The sequence below is a fragment of the Suricata suricatta genome, chromosome 15, assembly GCF_006229205.1.
Source record: "Suricata suricatta isolate VVHF042 chromosome 15, meerkat_22Aug2017_6uvM2_HiC, whole genome shotgun sequence".
NCBI lineage: Eukaryota > Metazoa > Chordata > Mammalia > Carnivora > Herpestidae > Suricata > Suricata suricatta.
In genome coordinates, this window is record NC_043714.1 from 53,202,419 (window position 1) to 53,227,979 (window position 25,561).

The following is a 25,561-nucleotide window of genomic DNA, read 5'->3' on the forward strand; positions in this document are numbered from 1 at the left end:
GTTTTTTTAATAATTTTACATTGTAGTACTTGTTTTGCTTGCTGGGGGTGTTTGCTTACTTAATACATTCTGTCAAGGACAGAAATTACATGCTGTTTTTTTTTCCCCTAGAAAGTGTGTCTTGGGTTCTTCCCTTATTATTTTCGTTACTTTTTTTCTTTCCTCTTCTTTTTTTGGTGGTGGGGGTGATTATGTTTAAATGAAGTTGCTTTTACAACACCAAAGACTTAATCATCCATTTCCTATATAAAGGTAGCTACTTTTTTGCATGGACCTCAAGTATATTGTAGTATAGAGGTGGAATTTAAGGAAAGGTATTAAGCAGGCTGTGTTGTAGCTTATGGGCAAGTAATAAATTGTATCATTTATCTTGAATGTATCATAGATAAGCTGCTATATAACGATCGCCACTTCAGATAGCTGTGAAATTAGGTGATTAACTAGTTGGTACATCACCTTCTAATTTCTGTATAAGTCTAATTACATGAAACAGAAGTTGGGGTTTTGATTTTTTACTTTGCTTTTCTGTTTGGAGTGTCATTGTAACTACTGTATTGTAAATGATGGAAAATAATTGCAAATGTTAAAAAAAATAAATTGTATTATATTCTAAATAAATAAATAAATAAAAGGCTTTGATGCCTTAAAAAAAAGAAAAGAAAAACAACATGGGGCTAAGCTTAAGGTGACATAATTCGATACAAGATTCTATTTGGACCTTGAGACTAGCTAAATGCTACCATTTCTCATATTCTCCTTATAACCCAGAATGATGCTATACAATAAACATTCAATTCCAATGGTCACTCTCTAATAGCAACTTTTATTCTTTCAGTTATCTTACATTGTCTCTTCCACCACACCCTCACGATAGCCTTGAGGAGATCTCTTTGCCCCGCCGCCCCACCATGCCCCCGCAAGCACCCATTTTGTCCAGAGCCATTACACTATTCCACTCCAGGGAGCACTGTTCATCCTGTATTCAACGTAAACCAAGTCCTTCAAATTGTGTCCCAGAGCATGTAGTTCACATACTCTGAAGCTGTGAGTTATGGTGCTGCATGGACTAGTCTTTCTTTTTTATTTTCTATGTTTATTTATTTTTGAGTCAGAGACCGAGCGAGCAGGGAAGGGGTGGGGAGGGAGAGCAGAGGATCTGAAGTGGGCTCTGTCCTGAAAGCAGAGAGCCCAATACAGACTCACAACCAGTGAGATCATGACCTAAGCCAAAGTTGGATGCTTAACTGACTCAGCCAACCAGGAGCTCCTGGACTAGTCCATTTCTTATATGGACTAGGTTATGTGACTGAACAGGTTGATTTTGCAATTCTGTTCTTCAGTCATACTGGTTTTTACAAAACCCATCACCTTTATCACTTTAACAATCCTGCTTTTAGGCTCAAACTCAGGTAATGTTGCCACCTTCCACTCATAAATCCTCTCTCATTCAATCTACCATCAAATACTGATAATTTTACCTCCTAAATCTTTCACAAACTGCCCCTCTATCTTTCTCTACTTTTACACCCTGTTTTAGTCCTCAATATCTTTTCTACAGGTTTGGTTCTCAGATTTTAGCAGATATCATAATCAGGAGGACTTTCCAGAACACAGATAGCTGAGCCTCCCTGGAGAGTTTCTGACTGGGTAGATCTGGGGAAGCCTCAGAATCTGTATTTCCCACAATTTCCTAAGAAATACTGCTGCTGCTTGGTCAGGGACCACACTTGGAGAACTACTGTCATGATTATAATTACAATTGTCATAATTACAGTTGTGATAATTATCTAACTCGTTTCCATTTCTCCATTCTTGACCACATTAAATTTATTTTCCACATAAAGCCAGAGTATTCAACATGAAACTGTGACCTTAGCATTCTCCTTCTTAAAATCTTTATTGTCTTCTCACCCATAGGATAAAGTTAGATTGTGTTAGTCGGTCAGATGAAAGCCTCCATAACCCGACCACAGTCAATCCCTCAAGCTTCATTGACCGCTTACTTTTACTCAAATTGTGCTCTTAGAAAATCAAATTTTTGTTGTTCCCTTAAGACATGCATATTTTCATGATGTTTGCCCTGCATGAAATGTCTTTCCCAACTTTCTTTTCCTAGATCTTATCCTAAAAGATTTACCTGAGACAATATTTCTCGAAAGCCTTTCCTGTAGCAACAGATTAAAACTATTTTTTATGACCTTCCTTAGCAACTTTCAAAGTAACTAATATGATCATCTATCTTATAAAGTCACCTACACACTAGAAGTTAGCTTCTCTAGGTTAGGGACTGTGTTACTCACTCTTGCACACCAAGAGCCCTTGAAAATGTTACATACTAATACTTTAATTTTACAAAATCACTTGATTATCTAACTTAAAAGGATTTAACATGTTGGGGCACCTGGGTGGCTCAGTTGGTTAAGTCTCTTGCTTCAACTCAGCTCATGATCTCGCAGTCTTGAGTTTGGGCTCCACGTTGGGCTCTGTGCTGACAGCTCTGAGCCTCAAGCCTGCTTCAGATTCTGTGTCTCCCTCTCTCGCTGCCCCTCCCCCGCTTGCTCTCTGTCTCTCTCAAAAATAAACATTAAAAAATTATTAAAAATAAATAATTTTAAAAAAGATTTAATGTGTCTATATTTTATTTAAATACAGGATATCCCTTCTATGCTTTATATAACATGAAGCTATATTACTGTTTATCCTTTGAGGAGTACATTTGGGTTACTTTATTAAGATTTGATATTCATAAGAAACGTGGGATTATATAGTCTTATTTTTTTTTTACTTGTAAGACTTTTCTCCTTATTCCTGGAAACTTTTTTAAAGTCATCATAAATCCCACTTTAGATATTAACCAGATACCAGAGAAGTAAAATTTACTTAAAGATTTTCTATGTCACTAATACATAATAATAATGAGTTTTGTCAAATACACACTTATACCAAATATCTAATATAACTAGAATTCAACAAATTTACTACTTTTTTATTCAGGATTTACTATCAATAAATTACCAGAATTTTCTCCAAATAACAGTGCATTAATAAATACTTTTTCAGTTATTAACCCCTTAATAGTATATTTTATATAGCTCTTCATCCTTTCCAACTAGTGGTGTTATGTCCTTCTGATTCTAAACTAACTTCTAACATGAATAATATAATGTGGTTACCTTTGGAAAAAATAATTTTACATTTTCCAATTCAAAACATTATTGAAAAATAATTTATGCACAATTTTCTCACCAATAACTACTAATAAAAAGTGCTCTGTATAACCAATTATATGCAATGTAAAATACTGAATATTATATCAGGAAATAAAAATTATCCATTTTAAGTTTTAATTGCAGCCAATGTTTAAATACAAATTACTCTAAGTTGGACCCAACTCTCACATTTTATACAAAAGCATTATAAAATTTTAAGATATGTCTATTTGGTAAATATAATTTATCTTTTTTAATTTCTTATTTTTTTGTATATTATATCTTAGTTTCTAAGACATAAAGTTTAGATAGCTAATCCAGGCATAATAGAAATTTTGTATAAATTTAGAACATTCTAAGATCTTTCTCTTTCCATTGTATTTCATAGCAAATGTCTTGCTTTCCTAGAATTTCCATCACTGTATTGGTTTGTGTCTGATTTTTAACATCATATATTAAATATATCTATTTGATATATATTTATATAACACACATATATATGGTTTCACAATTTATAGGCTTCCGGTAATATATTTTAACAACCATTTTATATGTGTATTTTTTACTCTGTGCTTATATTATACATTTTGCCCAAGAATAAATGAAGTAGCTTCTAGTCAAAGATATACATAGACTCTGATTCATAAAATTGAACTAAAAGGACAAGATCATGAAAATTAAGGGATAAAATATATGCTTAAGATAAGATGCAAGGAGTTTTCATTGAGCATCAATTTTGGCCCTGAGCTTCCCGGTTTAAAATTTTTTGAATTTTAGGTTATATTATAAGTTTGTATTAAAAAATTATAAGAGAATTTTAATTTTCAAAATTGGATTTGGGACACCTGGGTGGCTCAGTAGATTGAGCATCTGACTCTTGATTTTGGCTCAAAATCGATCCCAGAGTTGTGGGATTGAGACCTGTGTGGGGCTCCATGCTGAGTGCTTGGGATTTTCTCTCTCTCTTCCTGTCCTTCTCCTCCACTTGTCCTCTCTCTCTCTCTCAAATAAATAAATAAATAAATAAATAAAATTAACTGGATTTTATGATATTTTTGTTTTAAAATTCATGTCATCATATTCATCATTTAAAGGTAATAAAACACTATGTAAAGTTTGTCCCATTCAATGTACTTACATACTAACTTAGATTATAAACTGGAAATCACACATCGTCACCATGGTCATTTTAGGAGGGCTAAATATCTCAGTGTTCAATGTCTTGGGCTTAAATATCCAAGAGTCAGATTATAAACATCTCACATCTCTAATAACTTTAATGTAACATGTCCTAACTCCTAATGATGCATTTTCCAAAACCTGCATCTCAATTTAAAGAGTAATCCAGCAGTTAGTGAAACATGTGTATTTGGCATTTCCTCCATAACTAATCTAGATGTTGTATCAGTCATTTTGGCAGCTACTCCACTCACTACCAATCTATTTTAGCCAAAAGTTATTCCAACTAACTAATTTTGGATATAAGAGAAATTATGTTTGGCACTTTTTTCAACACTGGAGTATTTGTCAACTCTAGCAGCAGGTAATATATCCTTATATGTTAATAATTATGTCTGTGTCCAAAAAACTAATATATAAATCTATATTGAAAAGAGTAAATAAACACACCAAAGAAAAACATCAAGAAAATAATCAGAGTGCCTGTGTAATTCATCATTTTCTCCTTTCTCTTGTCCCTCTCAGAAGTGAGCTTCCCAACATGTAATTTTACTTCAGTTAGTGCTGACCACCTGATCAAACCATAGGTAGATACAAAAGTTGAGACATTCTGATTCTTTTCTAGAAATTTGGAACTGAGATTGAAACACTTAATCATTTTCTGTATGTGGCTGAAATATAAGTAGAAAAATCCATGCTTGGCTATAAGGCCAATTTGCAGAGAGAAAAATCAAAGTAGGCAAACATAGAGTAGTGGAAAAGACTGGGTCCTCTTGTCCAGTTTCTAGAATCTGGGCTTGATGGTTGTCACCTAGTCCCCTTTTAGTGGGGTCTTTGACATATCAGCACATGGATTATAAAGCTTTCAGACTTAAGCTAGCTCAAAATAGCTTCTGTTAACTTGCAAGTGAGAATTTTTCTCAACCAATAACAATGACTTTTCCAAGATTCCTTTTGGAACCTACCAATACGTTAACATTAGTGATAATTATATAAGCTTTTAAAATTTCCACTGATTCTGTACAGATTTAGTAAATATATCTAAATAATATATTTATACATATATACACCCCCATACACACACCAGTCACATGCATGTAAGAAAGTTGGTGTCCCACATTCAGTACATCAGTTGTAATTTTTATAAAGATTAATGTGATTATGTAGAGAGTTTATAATTTTTTAAATCTAGTCTATTTATATTTATATAAGTAGAATATGATGATCCAATGCATGTTTATTACCCAAATAATATGAATTCAGGGTTAGCGTAACTTCGGGATAATATTTTCAATGGTTATAATAGAATTCTTTCAATGCAGAGTTAATGATTCTATTCATTTCATTGGACAACTATACTAAACTCATTCTTATTTCTATTCTCATTATTTCAAAGGATATTTATTAGAAAGAACTTCTACTCTTCAGAAAATCACCTGATTTAGTACACAGACACTAATAACATATTCTCTCAGGATATTTATGGTGACTTGCTCTGTGATCAAAGCCAAGTCACATTCTGTTCCAGTTTCTTTATCTATAGGATGAGGACTAATGCTCTTTAACTAGTTGTTCATTTTTCAGAGTTTAGATCAATTGATAAAACCTTTTATAAATATATGAATCTAAAGTTTTCTAAAAACAGCAATATAATAGAGACTGAGACACTTTTTTTTTTTTTTACACTTTTGTATTATGTAGACAGGCCTAAGACAAACTGGAAGAATTGGAAAGGCTATCCAATCAATGTTCATACTGTGCCTGAACTGTCAGTAAATGGAAACTATTTTTAGCAATCAAAATATGGCACCTTTGATGAGTACTTCCTTTAGAAGTAGATGTTTTTCAGTTTCTCACTGAGTTTCACACAAAATAGTGCAATTTGGAAAGCCCTGCAACACAAGGCAATTGGGTAATATGTATATTGGCTATTTCCTTGTGAAGTCAGTATGCACTTTGGCTCCTATTAGGCCCCTGTAATGAAAAACTTGCTGAATCTCTACATAAAATCTAAACTGGAAAAAGAGAAAATAAAGTCAGCCACACATGACTGGGCATGTTAACGAATTCCACTGTAACAAACCAACTATGTATGGTGTAATAATTGGTTAAATTATTTTCTCAGACATTTCCCATGGCGGTGAAAACATTTCAACATAATTTAGTAGCATATACATGTTATAAGAGAAACATATTTTAGTCTAATTGCTTTATTGAATAATCACATTTTTATATATTTGCTCTTGAATCTCTTTTATCTTCACTTCTCTTAACTCCTTCACATTATCCTTTTGAATTTACTCATTTACTCCGTCACTTATTCTTATTTACCCCTCTCTTACATACTAATGTTGATTTTCTTACACTCACGGCTACCTTCAATTTTTCTTTTCTTTTCTCCTTTTGAATTTCTTAAGCCATATTTTTCTTCTAATTTCCTTCTACTTTCATGCTTTTGCTGCCAATTACCTTTTTAAAAATACATTTATGAATATAGATATAAGCATGATGTTTTCCTGTGTGTGCCAACAGGATTATATGCATATGAATCAAAGAAACCTTTTGATCTAGTTTTATAATAAATAGAAATATTTATTTAAAGTACTCACTTGAAATCCAAATGTATTGTTCTGAGACCCGTGCCTTGGGACTCCTGGATTTTCACATGAGGTACGGGTGGGTTCTAAAATAAAGATTATAAATATTATACTCCTTTAAAACTTATAATTTATCTAAGGTATATGTTTTTCACACAAGACAATTTTGAGTGATCTGGAGCTCAATGAAAGGACTGGGGGTAATAATAGTATAAATCTAATAGCATTCCTCCAGGGACAGAAGCCTGCTAATCTTAAACTAAGAATTCATGTGCACTGCATTTTAAATGAAGTTTGCAGTTCTTGAGCTTTGAACTCTTCTAATAAAAGCACTTGACATCCAACTGATTGTGGATAAAAAGTGAAGGAAAAATGAAGGGTATGAAAGAAGAACTCAGGCATAAAACATTTGCTAAAGACTTTGCTAAATTATAATCTCAGGTAGCATAATATTCCTCGCAAGACGCAGGACTTTTCCCAAAAACAAGGCTTAGTTATTTGCCTTTTCATGGACACCTGTAGGAGATTCAGACATAAAAATGGTAGAACTAGTAGTCTTTGAGTTGGTTAGTTTGATTGACAGGTTATGTGGTTGTTCTACCAAATGTGGCATTTAAAATTATAGAAATAGGCTTAGATCCACTTTGAAATCGGTGTACCTTATTAGGATTTTTGGAGCATGTGTAGTGTCAGTTGAGTAAGATTAATTAACTATAAAAATCTATACAAATGCTAGTACTTACTTATATTAATCTGACAACTTATTTTCTTTCTCATTTTACTAATAAACAAGAATTATTTTGAGTGTTTCTTCAGGAGGTTTTAAATGGTAAATATAATATCATGTGTTTTAACACTATTCATTTTCAGTGTCTTCTAATTGCTTCTGTAGTTTACATTTATTATTCATAGTCAATCCTAGTTTATTAAATGTAACTAGTATCCAGCAATTCTGAAATGACTGAGAAAAATCAACCTTTAATTAGTATTACCTATGCAGTGAGGGGAGGAGCCACTCCAAGTGCCATCTGCCTGACATATTTTGGTGCTTGACCCCACTAATATGAAGGGAGGATTGCAGCTAAAAGAAACCTCTGACTGGTATATGAAGCTCTTGCCTTCTCTTTTTCCTTGCGCAGGAGTACCAGGGTCACCGCAAAATTTTGCTGGACATGAAAAGAAAATGATAGCAAGGATTTAGGATTCATCAGAGCAACAGTTAAGAAAATTGATGAAAATAACTACAATATTGAACTATAGTGACAGGTTATTCATGTTAATGTATCCCAAAGAATTTCTTTAGCTTTTGTCTATGTGCTATATATTGAATGGTCGACTCAGCATGATATGTTTAAACATAGTCTGATTGAGATATTTTTCCACCTAGGAGGCCACCTAAGTAACTATAGATTTTTTTTTTTTTTTGTATTTTTGTTGTTGTTTTGTATTGGCCAGAATCAAACCACATAGTTGTACAAATCATTTGTGGAGTTGGAGTATCCTTCTGAAAAGGCATGTGATTTCCAGATAGCTCTGTCAGAAAGAACCAACCCATAGTGGTCTAGGCTGTACTCTCTAGATTGTTCTGTCTTAGAGAACATACAACAGATACATTTCTTTGTTCTGTTGTACTCTGTTAAACACTCAAAGCACATATCCCAGTATTTTGTTGTTTTCCTCTTTGAAGTATTATGGGGATTTTTGTGTGTTTTTTCAAAAGAATCCCAGTGGAGTCCAAATCTATACAAAACCAAGGAATCTCAAGTTCTACAACAACTATTGAAAATACCATCTTGGCAGAATTTCTAAACTAATTGAATAGATCATTGCATTCATCATATAATTCCCAACAACTAAAATAACTTATTCTGAGTTTCAGGTAGTTGGACTTATTAGTAAACAAACTAAGATTCCTACTCTTGTGGAGTTTTTGCATTTGTGAGGGAAGCAAACAAAATAATAAACACAGAAAGTAAAAACGACAGTATGTGGGAAGGCAGTGAGTCCTGTGTGGAGAAATAGTGTGGAGGAAGGAGATTTAGACTGTGTATTTGTGGATGTGATAGATGACGAGAGATAGACGTAGGTTTTAAACAAGGTGACAAAGATGTCTGTCACCGAAGGAAGATTTGTAGGAAACAAAGTAGCCAGCCACGCTGATCTCCCAAGGGAGAGCTTTCCAGGTAGAGGAAACAGCATTGCCAAAGCCTCTACTGGAGCACGTCTAGCACGTTGGAAGAAGAAGGCCAGTGACGCTGGAGCAGAGTGAGCATGCAGAATGTAGACAAAAATATCATATGCTTTCAAATTTTTTTGTTGAAGTAAAAAATACATTGCATACATTATCCATTTTAATGATTTTTAAAATCATTGCATACATTCTCCATTTTAATGATTTTTCTTTTACATAAAATTTTTTATGTTTATTTATTTTTGAGACAGAGAGAAACACAGCATGAGTGGGGGAGGGGCAGAGAGAGAGGGAGACACAGAATCTGAAGGAGGCTGTAGGCCCTGAGCTATTATCACAGAGCATGGCACGGGGCTCGAACCCACGAACTGTGAGATCATGATCTGAGACAAAGTCGGATGCTTAACTGACTGAGCCACCCAGGTGCTCCTTCATTTTAATGATTAAGTGTCCTTGGTTTTTAAATTTGCAGATGTAGCACCAGAAAGCTTATATCCCTATATGTCAAACAAACAGTAACATCCAAATATTTTTCGGTATAAATGCTCCCTTAAAATGGTGCATTACCCAAACAAAATACATTTTTGAGGCTGAAAGTGTACCTCTAACTTTTTGGACATCTACCAGGACAACAGGAATAACCTAGGAATGCTCTAGGCAAATAGGAATGAATAAATACCTTAAAAATGGAATACTTTAGTTTTAAGCTCAATGTTTAAAGAAAGCTCTTTCCTGAAATTCAAGACTTAAGGAGAGACCTTGTATTTTCAAACCTCTTTTTAGGAACTTTTTCTTTTTAAAACAATTAAAAGTAAAAGTAATTATTAAATAAATATCTAGCAACATAAATTTTAGGGTAATTTTCAGAGTAAAGTAACAGGTAAACATTTGTTTACTGTGTTTTGTTTTAATTTTCAACATTTCGTAGATATTATAAATCTTTGTGCTAGTTGGCATCTAAGCACTTCTAGCAATATAACATCAAACCCTAAAGGCCAGGTCTTTGTCTTATTAATGTTTCTCTCTTTAGCACATTTTGAAGTCAATGGCTATTTCCTCGGTGAAGATTATCAATGGGCATTTTGTCTTAGTAATCATTTCTATCGCTAAGTTATTTCATTACCTACGTCTGAAGTTTGTCTTGCATATTTCTGCTGAGTCCTTCATCTCAGAAACTTATCTTTATTCCACCACAACAAAAAATGAGGGAGACAAAACCACATAAACTCCTCACTCCTGCTCCCACTTTCTCATTATTCTGTTGTTTTCTACCTGTAAATTTTCACGTACTAAAACCAAACAACCTACTGGTGTCAAGCTTAGAGGCTTAAGACACAGGGTTTATTTTCAAAAGGCTTCAGTTCACAAGGACATAAACTTTAAGATAAAAGGACATACTTTGAACAAAAATAAAAAGACTTTCCCTTCTATAAAGTACCTAAAATGAAAGCATTTGGCTATTCAATGGATAAGAGCATTGTCTCTTTAGTCTACCTTCTCTGAACTGGAATTCATGCTCTTCCATTTAGCAGCAGGGCAACCGTAGGTCATATAACAATGTAGCAGGTGCCTTAAATGATGACACAGTCCCACAGTGTCCTTACAATTTGATTCCCCTCTCTGAGCCCAAGTCATTATTAGTTCAATTGTCATGAGTAAACACATACTTGCTAGGAGTTCCATTATGTGTAGTAGAAATAATATATGTTGGCAATTTGGACACAGTTAGCCCTGTGATATTTGGATAGTTATAATTCAGTGTCAGTAGTAGGTAGTTTATTATTATTTTCATTTTAAGAGAACTTAAAATAAAACATCCTAGCAAGATAACTTCTTGATTGAGACTTTCCCAGTCATATCAAACAAACTTTACCTTAAACTCATCTCTGTAAATCTCCTTGTCCTTATCTGGTCTGAAATAGCCATAGAATATCTAGCCTTATGTAGAACACACTGGTCTTTTCTAAGATAATCCTTAGCATATGTATCAGAATATTAAGGGTCAATTTGTGTGATAACATGACACCAAGTGTGAAGTGTTGGGGATAGGAGGATATGATGAGATCAGAAGAAAAGAAGAAAAAAGAACAGTAGCCTATACACAATATGGTTTCTACTGTGAATGAGAGAAGACTGGAGGATTCCAAGGAGTTTCATCAGTTAGATCTGCCCAACTTTCAAGGTCATGAGGACAGGTGGGGTGCTCCTCTTCCTCATGCAGAAAAGGAAGGGAAGACTAGGAACAGGAGAGCATTGGACACCTCTGAATGAGCAATGCTCAGATTGTGTGCTACAATAATTTGTGTAAAACACAATGCTTTTATTTTGTTTTGTCATCTTACAAATTAATTTTGAAGTGACACTTGCTGGAATATATGTTGTAAAGTAACCTCTGCAGAAAATAATAAAATAATCCCTCATCTCCATGCTTACTCTAATCATTTTAGATGTATAATCACAACCATTATCATGACAAATACCATCATAAGAACCTGATTTGCATGAACATGTAGAGTGACATGGATTTACTGTGAAAATAAATTTGAGAGTAAATGAGAGTGTTCAGTTAAGACAAACTGGACATAAATAAGAGTACTTTTCCAGCAGTAGAATTCTTCTTAACTGGACTTTATCTTGAGTAGTAATTTTAAAACTAAGTTTGCAAACAAAGCAGTTCAGCTTAATATTTAGAGTCAGAGCAGAAACACCAATAGTTGGAAGACAGCAAAAGTAGCTACACTGGTAAATATGATTTTATATTGAATTTTAATTACATCTTGAAATGAGCTTTAACAAGCTCTTATTTGTTCTAGCAAAATCTGAAAATTTTAAGTAACAGCTGTAATTTCCGTAAAGGAGCTGTAAGAGAGTGAAAAGAAGAAAATATAATTTTAAATATAGAAATTATACTTACGTAAGCACTGTGGTACTTCCCCACTCCAGGTACCATTCCCCACACAGGTCAAAACAGCAGGAAAGGACAGTTCATAGCCTGGAGAACAGATGTAGCTAATACTAAAGCCCCAGTCAAAATTTGTTCCTTCCAACCTTCCATTAGAGATCTGGGGAGGAGCTGAGCAGGTAACAGCTGCAATTACATTAAAAGCGATTAGACACAGCTGTTCAAATATCCTCAGTGTAAAAAAAAATCATTAGAAGAAGCATATGTGCTAATTTAAACTTTTGGAGGACAATATGGCGTGACATGTTTTATTTTCCTAGTAGTAGTCCTGAAACTTCCCTGGAATTAATCCCTCTAGAATGTGACTATTTCTTGGCAACATAATGGCTACTGGTTGTCAGAGACACTTACAAAATAACAAGCTGCCTGACATCTAAGGGAAGCAAATAGAGGGTGACCATCCGGTATACTGTAACTGAAAAATTATTGGTTTTATATGAAATTATTTTCCAATGACCTTTAGACAAACTGAAGATCTGGTCTGTTTGGCTATAGATAGTGTCAACATTGTAGCAAAGCATTTGCAAGTTATTTTGTGACATTTGGGAAAAAAAAAACCTCTAGATCATGTATCTCATATAAATATCCAAATTAGTTCTATTAACCACTTAGATTCATATGTTAAAAGTTACTTCGGGGCACTCCGGTGGCTCAGTCAGTTAAGCATCCAACTCTTGATTTCAGCTCAGGTCGTGGTCTCAAGATTCCTGAGTTTGAGCCCTTAGGCTCGGTGCTGAGGGAGCCCTTTCTCCCTTTCTCCCTCTGCCCCTCCCCACTCTCTCTCTCAATAAATAAATAAACTTTTAAAAAACTTTACAGTAGGGATCTAAAATAAATTATTAAATGCTTAAACATTAATTTTAAAAATTGTTTTTTAATGTTTATTTTTGAGAGCAAGAGAGACAGAGAACAAGTGGAGAGGGTCAGAGAGAGAGAGGGAGACACAGAATCCGAGCAGGCTCAGGGCCTGATGGGGGCTGGAACCCATGAACTGTGAGATCATGACCTCAGCCGAAGTCAGACGCTCAACCGGCTGAGTGACCCAGGCATCCTGTATGTTTATTTATTTTGGAGAGAGGGCAAGAAAGAGTAGCAGAGGGACAGAGAGAGAGAGAGAGAGAGAGAGAGAGAGAGAGAGAGAGAGAGAGAGAGGGGGAGGGAGAGAGGATACAAAGCAAGCTCTGCTGAGAGGAGAGAGACCAATGTGGGGCTTAAATTCACAACCCATGAGATCATAACCTGAGCTGAGGTCAGAAGCTTTACCTACTGAGCCACCCAAGTACCCGTAAAATTTATTTTAAATTGGCTTCAAGCAGAAATGGATAGGACAATGTGACAGAGTGATGGGAAAAAAGGGGGTAACCAATGCAAAATCTAAAAATGAGGAATGACTTTATTTTTATGAGTTGTAACATATATTAATAATTTTTGGAGTTGTATAACATTGTCATTATCAGAATCAATTAATGTGTGAAACAACTTCTAAAATATAAAGTGTTCATATATTTTCATATATTAACTATAGATAGTGATCTGATTCAGAAAGAGTGTAATCAAGAAAGAGACACACATTGAAATTGTTAAACTGTGAATTCACAGATGTTTAGAAAGACATTTGAATGAGAAATTTCAGTATTATAAAACAATAGAAATTGACATTGCATCTAGAGTATTACATAAATAATCAGAAAAATTGTCAAAAAATATAAAAAATATTTCCAGCATTAAATAAAATTAAAGTAGCAAATTTATGTCTATATTGACTAAAAGATTAATTATAGATTGCATTCTTTTAAGAAACACAATCCTTTCTTCATAAAAAGTTAGTTTCATAATTCAGTATGATTGTTCTCAAGTTTTAGAAAGTTTTCCTCCCATCTTTGAATTATTTGACCCAAATGGATTATCAAATTAAGATTCTAATTTATTAAGTATATATTCCCTTTTAAATATTCACCTCAATATAAATGATGATGGCAAGTACATATTAGAGCACATGATATTTTTTAAATGTTTTTAATTTATTTTTGAGGGACAGAGAGAGACAGTGCGAGCAGCGAAGGGCCAGAGAGAGAGGGAGACACAGAATCTGAAGCAGGCTCCAAGCTCTGAGCTGTCAGCACAGAGCCTGAAGTGGGGCTCGAACCCACAAACCATGAGATCATGACATGAGCCGAAGCTGGACGCTTAACTGACTGAGCCACCCAGGCGCCCCGAGTACATGCTATTTTTGTTGTTTTGTTTGTATAAAGTTCATTGTCATTACTCACAATAAGATATATATTTCTTGAAATATCATTTTCAAATCCTATATATTATTACCTATATGGTTTTAAAATAAAAACAACAGCAATTTTTAGGATCAGAAAAAAGTGAAATAATACAAAAACAGTTATTAAACTTAAACTTGCATATTTAAAAGTAAATACGTGGTGGTCGTCACTTATAAACACTAAGAAATTCTCATACCTCTACAAGTTGGCATTACTCCACTCCATGTGCCGTTTGTTGTACAAGTCCTAGTTCTGGAGCCGTTCAATTCCATTGTGTAGCCTGGCTGGCACATGTAAGAAACGTTCTGTCCAACCACATAATCGTCTCCATATCTCAGTCCGTTGGCTGGTATACCTGGGTCTCCACAACTGATTACTGTCAGTATTGGATCAGAAGAGCAGATGGTTAATGAGCCAGGCATTTAATGGAGAGAAGTAGTAAGCATATGGTGGACTTAATGTATAAGTAGGAAATTTAGTTATCACATTCATTTTTAATCACAAAACATAAGCATATTTAAGCCACATTCTGGCAATTCTTGATTATGATCAGGTATGCTTATTATGCAGATTCTACACATGTGGTTCAGAAACTGCCATTTGGACTCTGAAAAGGCTAAGTTAATACACTATTATACTGTAAGAAAATGTGGTTCAGTTAACTTCTTTCAATCTGCAGGAGGTGATCATGTAGAAGTCATCCTGTGGAATCAGGATTTCTCTTTAAAAAATTTTTTTTAATGTTTATTCATTTTTGAGAGAAAGAGAAAAAGACAGAGACAGAGCATGAGCAGGGGAGGTGCAGAGAGGGAGGGATACACAGATTCCAAAGCAGGCTCCAGGTTCTGAACTGTCCGCACAGAACCCAACACAGGGCTTACACCCAAAAACTGCAAGATCATGACCTTAGAAGAAGACAGAAGCTAAACTGACTGAGCCACCCAGGTGCCCCTAGAATCAGGATTTCTAATCTAATATTTGAAATCTATGTATTTCCACATATAGCAATTGAAATCTCTAATTTATCAGGCTTGCTGAGAACCTGTTTTCTGCATAGTGTAACTCAGCTGAATATTATAATAGTTTTTAATTAAAGCAATGCTAGGTGCAAAAAGAATACATCCTATTGAATAAATGAAAGAATGAATGAACAATGAAATGTGAATCTATTACATGCAGGGCAGGATACTTGACTTGTGGCAAGGAGAATGCCATAGCTAGGGACATGGAAATAAAATTACCATTTTCACCAACTCAGTGGCAACTCAAGTGAAAGAATGACCTCCAAGAAATTGCCACCTCCACTCTAGAAGGCATCTGCCTTCTGGATTGGTGGTGCATGAGAGGTCTGCATCAAGCTCTTACTAAATATACCTTGTGAGTGCCGGCCCAGGAAGGGGTAGCTGCTGTCCTGCTCTGAGCTAAGACTCTACAAATACACTCAACTCCTGCCTGCTTCATGCTTGCACCCAGGCCCCCACAAAGGGGTAGAGGACAACTGCAATGTGAGCCTCCCTCTGGTGATGACACTATGGACTGGGTGGGGAGAGAGCACCCAGTGGCCCCAGGGTAAGGGTGGGAACAAGGAGGCCAGGCAAGGCCAGGGCCACATGGTAGGGGGCAACTGGCATATAACCCATCCTAGGTCGGGGTGGCAGAGAGGCCGACTGTGCATGAGCAGAAGCTCTAAACCTTCAGCACATGCTCCATTGTCCCGGTAGATTTCAGTTACAAAATACAAATTTAAAGTTGAAATTAAGAATTTTTTTAATGTTTTATTTATTTTTGAGACAGAGAGAGACCGAGCATGAGAGGAGGAGGGGCAGAGAAACGGAGATACAAAATCTGAAGCAGGCTCCAAGATCTGAGCTGTCAGCACAGAGCCCTATATGGGGCTCAAACCCACAAACGTGAGATCATGACCTAAGCCAAAGTCAGAGGCTCAACTGAGCCACCCAGGTGCCCTGAAATTAAGAATTTTAAGGCAGCCATCACAGAGCATTAAACCTCAGCACAAGACCCTTTTGGGCATGAGGTGATGAAGGAGCAATGGACAAACTTAGGTCAAAGTACAGGTTAATAGCTCCTCCCCCTCACCAAGGTGGGATAGAGTGATATTCCTCAGACACTCCTGGCTGGGCAAGAACAGGGGAAAGGAAAGGAAGCAAATGGTTGACTGATAGAGATCATGGTCATGTAGGAGAGCCTTGTCCTTCAGTTTACAGATAACTTAAGTAAACTACAACAAAATGGTGATCTTATTACTAGCCTAATCTCCAAGAAACCTATAGACTCCGTTTCCTGGAGCCTTAACTTCACCCTCATGAAGATGTAAGAGGGGTTAAGTGCTTACGATGGTGATGTGGGAAACTAAGGCAAATGAAAAATTAAATTCCCTTACTGCCCACAGCCCATCGACAAGTCCTCAAAACAGGCAGAGTGACCTCCCTCTAGGAGCTCAGCTGTCTCGATGAGGACACTTTGCTAGGGACAAAAGTGAATCTCGGCTTAACATTATCTTGACCCCCCACATCCTGTGAGTCTACTTTAACATATACAAATTCCTTTGGAAACTTTTCTTTATCTCAGCTCCCCCGAGATATATGCTGGCAATCATCATCCGCCAAGCTTATGGCCCCTTGACACACATCTGAAGGGTCTCATGACTAAGGTTTTATTAAACAGTAACAAATGGTGGTTTCCTGGCAATAGTTAGCCCTTCAAGGTCCTGGAATCCTTGTTTCAAAATACCTTAGAGACTTTGTCCCTGACCTCCTCCCAACCTGAGGCTATATAATGAGTTCCCCATCACAACCGGGGTGCAGCTCTTCCTGCCCGTGGGCTCTGACCCCGTGCTTTAGTAAAATCACCTTTTTGCACCAAAGATGTCTTTAAGAATTCTTTCTTGGCTGTTGGCTCCAGACCCCGTGAACCTCCCATCACCCCAAAACCCCATCATGAGGTTCCATCAATTGTATTAGTCCTTAAAGCTGGCTCTGTTTACATATATATTATCATTTATAATGCCATCCAAACTCTTTCAGAAAGACTAAGACAACAGAAAAAAGAAATAATTTCAAATATGATATTTAATAACAAGGCATAACAGAGATCATATATAAGTGACAAAAGCATTTGCTTTTTGTGGTACATGGTTTAAGCTTGCTTTGGGCAAGGAGTTGTCTAAAGCTTTCTGACAGCTAAAGAAAAAGGAAAATACAAGGTTAGATTAAAAAGAAACACATGGAGTTACTTGCCTTTTACCGTCCTTTTATCCTTTTTTTCCCTTTAAATCATTTTGTTCATAGATAATTTTGTACTTTCAGAGAGTGCAAGTGGGGGAAGGACAGAGAGAGAGGAAGACACAGAATCTGAAGCAGGCTCCAGGCTCTGAGCTAGCTGTCAGCACAGAGCCTAGGTGTGTAGCTCAAACTCGGGAACCACAAGTTCATGACCTGAGCCAAAGTGTGACTCAACCACGGAGACATCCAGACGCCCAAAATCTTTTTGTTCATAAAAGGGTAAACAATTTCATTAGGTAAATCCGTGCTATATCTCTCATTTTTACTTTTAATTAATTCTTCAGCAAAGATTCCCTGATCATCGAATCAGTGCCAGCAGCATGGGTGATCAGATTAGAGAAGCATCTAGGAGGTCTAGGGTCAAAGACTAAAAGTAGATTAAGGCAAGGAAGACCTTAACAGCACTTCAATTACATTGTATTTATTAATTTACCATTAAAATTAAGAATGTCAAGATTTCTTTCTTATTATTCTAATCCACTAAGCCTAAGAGGTTTTAAGACCATGAATAATGGCATTTAAATTAAAGAACCATGTTCACCCACTTCACCTGATAATCCTAGAAGCCCTGAGGGCAGTTTGCTGAAATCACACCCAGTAACTGTTTCTGTCTGATCCTAATAAGAGTTTTGCATATAGGATAATTTTTGTTCTTTTGATAATTGTAAAGGAAATGATTTTTTTAATTATGCAAATGAGTTGAATAGGAAATCAAATCCCAGTTATTTACCAGGAATATCATTTCAAAATTTCAGTTTTGTTTCAAAATTTACAACTATAAAAAAGTGAGTATAAGCCTTTGATTTATTTTGTTTCCTTTTACCTTCTGAGTATGTGTGTGTGTATCTCCATATAACTATACATATGTGTGTGTAACATATATATATATATATATAAGCATATGTATATATAAATATATTTTTAACCTACATTCCAATCAAGAAGAGGGACATTAAAGAGCATATGTATACAGTGTTGTTATTTTCTGGGCAGCACTTTACAGACTGAAATAGAAGTCTGGCAAGAAAGATCAGCTAACCTGTCCTAAGACACATGAGCTGAGGTCCAGCTATTGAAAGAAAGGACAGAAGGCTCATTTTAACAAAAAGGCACCAAGAAAGAGTTTACATATGTGGAGGACTCATGAATAAAATGTCTGACCACAAGGGCTTCATAAGGAATTGTTGGTGGCTTTCTAGTGAAGCAAAGAGCAAAGAGGCAGTTTCCAATAGCAACAGTCTTTGTAAACAGCACCTGCTCCTCGGGTCAATTCATTTGCCACTAGTTTGTTTTTAGCAACAACAACAAAAAAAAGAGGCTTTTGGTCTTTCCAGGCAAAACCTTAGAATAGTGGCTGTGTGGGGCTTTACCCTAAAATTCAGAGACATCGGTTCATGACAATGGAGTGCTGTGCTTTCTTCCAAGAAAAATTTTTTCAGAGGTCACCAAATCCCCTAAGCACATAGCCCAAGTACCCAAGAAGCAGAGGCATAAGGCAGGCTGAGGGCAAAGCCCAGGAAGCAAACACCGCCCCCCAAAGTACAATATGTATGACAATATGTGTGATATTCCTCAGACACTCCTGACCGCCCTAAAGCTAAGAGGAGGAAACAATGGTTACCTGACAGAAATCACAGTCCAGGAGGACAGGAGTCTCCATCAGTTTACAAATGCCTTATAAATGACAAGAAAAAGGCAATCTTACCAGTGGCCAAATCTCCAGAATCCTAGAGACTCAGTTTCCTGGAGTCCCAACATCCACGGTGATGTGGGGAACAAAGACAAGAACGGTACGTAAAATTAAATTTCCTTATAACCTGCAGCCTGCTGACAGATATTGAAGCCAATACAGAGTAGAACGTTTCTCCAGGAATTCCCCTACCGTCTTACTAGAGTGAAAACAACCTCAGCCTGACAATAGCAAGGCCCCTGGCGTCTCAACTGAGTCCTCTTTAGCATATGAAATCCTTCTGGAGGCTTTCCTTTTGACTTTGCCTCCCCAGCTGGATGGTGGATTACCAGTCACTCTTCACACCCCAGTGCAGGTCTTCCGACCCATGGGCCTGTCCCATGTGCTTTCACAAAATCACCTTTTTGCACAGAACACATCTCAAGAATTCTTTCTCAACCCTCAGCTCTGGAACCCAGCACTCCAAAACCCCACCACCACACATGTGTACACACACACACACACACACACACACACACCAATAAACTCCATGAAGACAATTATTTTGTCTCTTTTCTACATTGTTTTATTTTCATGGCCTAGTCTAGTTTATAACTTGTTAAAAAAAGATTAAGTAAATATTTGTATAGGAATAAATATGTGAATGATATATAAGAAATGATTAGCTCAAATTCTCAAAAATATACAATGTTTTAAAGGTTTGAATTTTTTTCTGGGAAGTTTTTTTTTTCTCATTAGCTTCTTGTAATTGATGCCCATTTGGTATCATTTATGATTAGTAGATAATATCTATGCTAAAAATAAAACAATTGTGGTGATTCTAGTCTATACCACTTCAAAGCTCTTTTCTCTTTTAACTTCCTAAGTGAGAATTACAAATATGAATTTTTAAATAACATAGGATCACGTTAATCACACTTTTATTCCCTTTCGTGGATATACATAGAATATAATTTATGTAACCAAGCCCTTGATCTTTGAGAGACAATGTAGCAATGGACATTCTTGCTTAGACATAATTACAATGCACTATTCCAGGTTTTAAGCTCAGAAAAAAATTCTACCCTAGAGGAACAAAGTTCCAGAAAAGTAGTCAATTCTCTGATAATACTTCTGATTTTATATAATCTCTCAATTGAAACATTGGTTTTCTTTTTAGATCTCAGTGGTAGATTTTCTCAACTTCAAGCTCGGCACTATTGATATCTGGTACCAACTAATGTTTAATTGTAGGGGCCTGCTTTATGCTTTGAGAATGTTTAGCCACTGACTTCTACCTGCTAGATACCAATAGTGCACTGTGACAGCCAAGAGTATCTCCAGACATGGCCAAATATCCCTAGGGAAGCAAAGTCACCCCTGTTTGGGAACCACTACACTCAGAGACAGCTTTCTCTCCTTCAGGAGATTTACGTGACTTTTTAGCTTCACTTTCCCTATGTCCCTGACTGGTTCTCTACAAAAAAAGAAAGAAAGAAAAAAAGAAAGAAAGAAAAAGAAAGAAAGAAAGAAAAAGAAAGAAAGAAAGAAAAAGAAAGAAAGAAAGAAAGAAAGAAAGAAAGAAAGAAAGAAAGAAAGAAAGAAAGAAAGAAGAAAATTCTTTAAGAATTCTCAGTTTGGTGCCAAAGATCCAGAAAGGATCATTTCTGCCCTGGTTATTCGGAACAAAAGCCTCACATGCATTTATCACTGGATCTGATCAAGTATGCTGTCCTTGGCCCAAACAACAAGACCTGCCAGATACAGGACATTAATCATTTTGGAAGGAGTCCTAGTGGGTTAAAAATAATTCCAAGAAACAAATCACTTTATTTCTTCTTAGGACTGAAAGCCAATCCTTACTTCACTTGACAAGCCCTGTCCTGGTGCAGATTGTATCTTCTTCCCAAAATACTAGGTGCACGATGTGCTTCAGGAGGAGAAGTGGCACTGCCTGATGAGACACCAAAAGGTAAGGATCTTGTACCATATTTTTAAATGGGTATTTGCTTGTGCTTAGTTTTTAGCTCTTTTTTAAAAGTGTATTTATTTATTTTAAGAGAGAGGGAGTGTGTGTGTGAGCAAGGCAGGGGCAGAGAACCGAGAGAGGGAGTCCAAAGCAGGCTGCACACTGTCAGCGCAGAGCCTGATGTGGGGTTCGAACTCATGATCTGTGAGATCATGACCTGAATCAAAATGAAGAGCTGGATGCTTAACCGCCTGAGCCACCCAGTCATCCAGGTTTAAGCTCTGTTTTCTCATTTTAGACATCACAGAAAAGAACTTCATCACATTTTATAATCAGAGTACTTTTATGAGCTTCTTAGTATTGTGGCAAATATCTCTTCTTCCCAGCTTGGTTTAGTTTCATGGATGATTCTTAACATAATTCCTCTGCCAAAGTGTGCATGATATTTAGATGCGTGATCTTGATCTCATGATACTCCTTTACCTGCCCAAGACAAAACTAGTTATTTGGGAAAAGCTTCACACTGCAGAACTAGCAGAGGCATCTGGATAAGTACCTGTCTGGAGAAGTCAGAATAGTTCTTTTTGTGAGGCATGCTTTTAGAAAAAAGTGAACTAAATATGCAGTTTCTTAATTCATTCATAATCTTAAGCAGGCTGAGTATTAGCAGGAATTAGCAGAATATTTGTGAGGAAAATTTTACCTTTTTACTACTTTTCTTCTCTGGCTAGATCTGAAAGGGGGGGTGGAGGGCATTACCATTATTTTTAAATTATGTTTACTCCAAAAGTGTTTCCAAAAATCATTAAAATGAACAAGGCAAATCTACCCACAAGATTGGACTGTGGTTCTTTTAAGGACAGAAAAGGAGTATGTGTGTTTCTATTAGCCAATGAAGCAAATGAAAGGAACATATGCAAATCACCATGGTGGAAAATTGCCAAAGGGTGAAAGTGCTTGGAATATCAATGCTTCTTCTCTGACTTATGAAATATTAGCGCCCACTGACCTTACCTACTGGACCTTTTATTCTCAGTGCCTGGGAAAGTACCCAAAGATAGTAGGCTTTGTGTAAATGACTTTTTATTAACTGAACACATAAGTAGTACAATGACCATATATAGTCAGAGTTCTGCATTTATTTTTAGATAAAACATATCCTGCTGTAGGTTAAAAAATAAAATTATATTTCAAAAATTAGATCACTACTCTGATTTTTACTGTGTAGGAGGAAATAGTTTCCTAAGGATAACAAGTCCAGGGAAAAAACCACTTTGAATGACCAAATTTTATTTTTAAAAAGGTAGAAAAAAATCCAAATAGAATTGAATTCTTTTCTCTTTACTTTCATTCTCATCATTGTAAATGGGTAATTCATTCACCTATATTATAAGGACTTTATTAATTTCCTCAAAAGCCTCTATTAATTTTTTTATGTTCAAATCATCCCTTATTGAAACATTTATCATATCGTGTCTCGTTGGTTTTATCTCTTTCAGCTGATATTGTTCCAACACTAGCAGACCACTTTGTCAATAATTACGTATGTGACTCAACAGGAGCCTGATTCATTTCCTTTGACTCAACACATCAAAATATTTCATCTCGTGCAAGACTTGCAGATTTATTATTGACATATATTTGTATTGTATGTTTGGACATTCATGTTGAGACAAACAACAACATTATTGACAAGATAATAATGTGCCTTAAAATTGTGATTTTAAGCAGAAAGTATTGTTGAAAAAATAAATCTTACAAGTAGTCAACTCATTAAGAAATAATATAACTCAGTAGAACTCAAATTGGTAAGTTCAGGGAAATTGAAAAAAAATAGAGAAGAATAGGCCATAAATTAATGAAATAATTCCATATGCATTCTAAGTAATGTCTTATACATATACCATGCAAATATATTTGATTATTCACGTGAAGGTAGAAAATAAAGTAAAAAACAAAAAGGAGGGAAAATACAAAAGGAGAGAATGAAGTGAAGCTGAGAAAATTGCTTCTTGAGTCAAATAAATGTGGGTTTAAATCTTAGATCCTGTATATGCTAGCTGTGTTCCTGTGAGGAACACAGTTGTGTTTTCTCTGTAAGATATCATTTCTTCAAATGTGGAACAGAAAGGATAATAGTATATATTTCATAGATTTGTTGTTAGCAATAACAGAGAGGGTTTGTATAAAGCACTCAGCACAAATCCTAACTAGTGGCAAACACTCAATAACAGATATTATTTTATATGAGTAGAAATAATAACCATATGGGAAAAAAGGGAAAGTTTTGTTTTGTTTAGATGGGTTTGCCAAGAACTGCCGCCAAGGCTTTGGTTTGGAAATTTAATTCAGGCACTTCAAATTTTCCTTATATTTAAGTCCTTGTGTATAGAGGCTAAAAAATGGTGTCTACAAAAGGCAATTATATTAAAATCAAAGTGTATTAAAATATTATTTGAATATGTATGTATGTATGTATGTATGTATAGGTTTACAATTCATATTATTCAATTATATATATGATATAATTGAATTTAATGAAAAATTCCGTCCATTTATATGGCAGAAATAACTGCTTGGCAGTGAACTCTGACAAGAGACAGTGTGTCAGTTAAATGATTTGCTGCCTCAGTTTCCTGATCTACATGTGCAAGTCTGCGGTACAATCTCTTCCAGAAGCATAATTACATGGTTCTAGCAATAATATGTTTAAATTAACTTCCACTGTAAAATGAATGAGAGGAAATCTGAGACAGTGGCTCTAATTCAGTTTTATTACCACATATAAGTATTATCACTATGTTAGAGTCTTTAATTATAGAAGCTTAGCCTATTTTAATTTCCATTGAAACCTCTATCTGTTCTCCTTTTTAAGGGATATTTTTCCTTTTGCTTTTGTTTGGATCGCTATTGGGATATTGGCACTTTCTTGTCTATAAAATAAGTCAACGTTTACAAATTCTGTTTTTAATTTAATAATAATTAATCATTTAAAAGCTAAAGTGCTTAAAATACCTTATTTAATACAATATTTCTCCTTGAAGAATTGACATAAAGAAACAAACTTTCTTTATAATTTTGATATGCTGTTTGTAACCAATCTGCCTTGAATTAGGTGATTTTTAATTTGATTTAAAAATGTAAGGAAAAATGAATATGATCCAATTAAATGCAATTTTCAGTCTCAAAAATTGGGATATGTTTATTTATCCTTACTAAAATTGGACAACTTAAATAAGAGACTTTATCCATGATGAAATAAAATCGTTATTCATTGTGGGAAAACAAAAGATGTATTATTCAACAGATTTCCTTTAGTCTGAATATACTCATTATGCTTTTTTGATAACTGTATACTAAGCACATATTATCTTCCAGAAACCATGTGCCACGTTATCTGAAAAGTTACAAGTCCTTTCTGCAAACATTTTAAAGCAGAGTGAAATGATAAGCTGTGTATACTAATAGTTGAAACACAAATGAAAAATTTTGGCAAGTCAACAACTAATTACTTAGTCACTCATCTATTAGGTTCTGTGCCCCACACTAGAAAGTCACTGGGATAAACAGACCTGGGTACTACTGCCCTATAAAGTTTACAGTTTAGCATTATAAGTAATTCCCATTAGAATAAAAGGTTATACACCATGGAGAGTTCACTTCTAGCTAAAAGGAATTTGAGGAAATGTCTTAAGAAGGATTTGCCAAATGGGTCATTTGAACTGATATTTAAAAGATACCAGGATACAGTTCTAAAGACTCAAATGGGGTAATATAGTATGGAAATAGTAAATCATATTTATTCATAGTTAGATTTTTCAATATCACCAAAAATGAGATATTTTCAAAGTAAACATAGGGATTTCTTTCCTTCAAAGTGGAGAAATCAGGGAAAATTTATTTTTAATCCCCATTTGAAACAACCAGAGGCTGGGGGCACAAAAAAGAAAAATCAGGTTTCATCAGGCAGCAAAGCACAGAAGCATCATGATCCTTGAGGGACAGAAAACAGAGATGAGTCCTAAGATTGCCTCATCTCACTGCCTGAAGAGATCTTCCAGGGTTTGGCACAGAGAAGGGGACCCTGTGCAACTCCCTGTGTTGAAGAGATGGTTCTGAGAGGCAGGAGAGAACAAAATAGATGAGTTTGTTAGACGGAGTGCCAGACGGGACATGCACAGAAAGAAGGAGATGTAGGAAGAGAACTCCC

At 35.5% G+C, this 25,561-nt stretch overlaps 1 protein-coding gene across 3 annotated transcripts in view; it reads right to left on the reverse strand.

The window, feature by feature from the left end:
* The window catches only part of CSMD3 (CUB and Sushi multiple domains 3), a 1,185,533-nt gene that overhangs the window by 43,045 nt on the left and 1,116,927 nt on the right, over positions 1-25,561 (reverse strand). For all 3 annotated transcript variants that reach the window (XM_029923716.1, XM_029923715.1, XM_029923714.1), the window contains 4 exons: positions 14,608-14,787; positions 12,091-12,264; positions 7,978-8,151; positions 6,998-7,071 (listed from right to left, as the gene is read on the reverse strand). In XM_029923716.1, the coding sequence (XP_029779576.1) occupies positions 6,998-7,071; positions 7,978-8,151; positions 12,091-12,264; positions 14,608-14,787 (602 nt within the window). The remainder of the gene's footprint in view (positions 1-6,997; positions 7,072-7,977; positions 8,152-12,090; positions 12,265-14,607; positions 14,788-25,561) is intronic.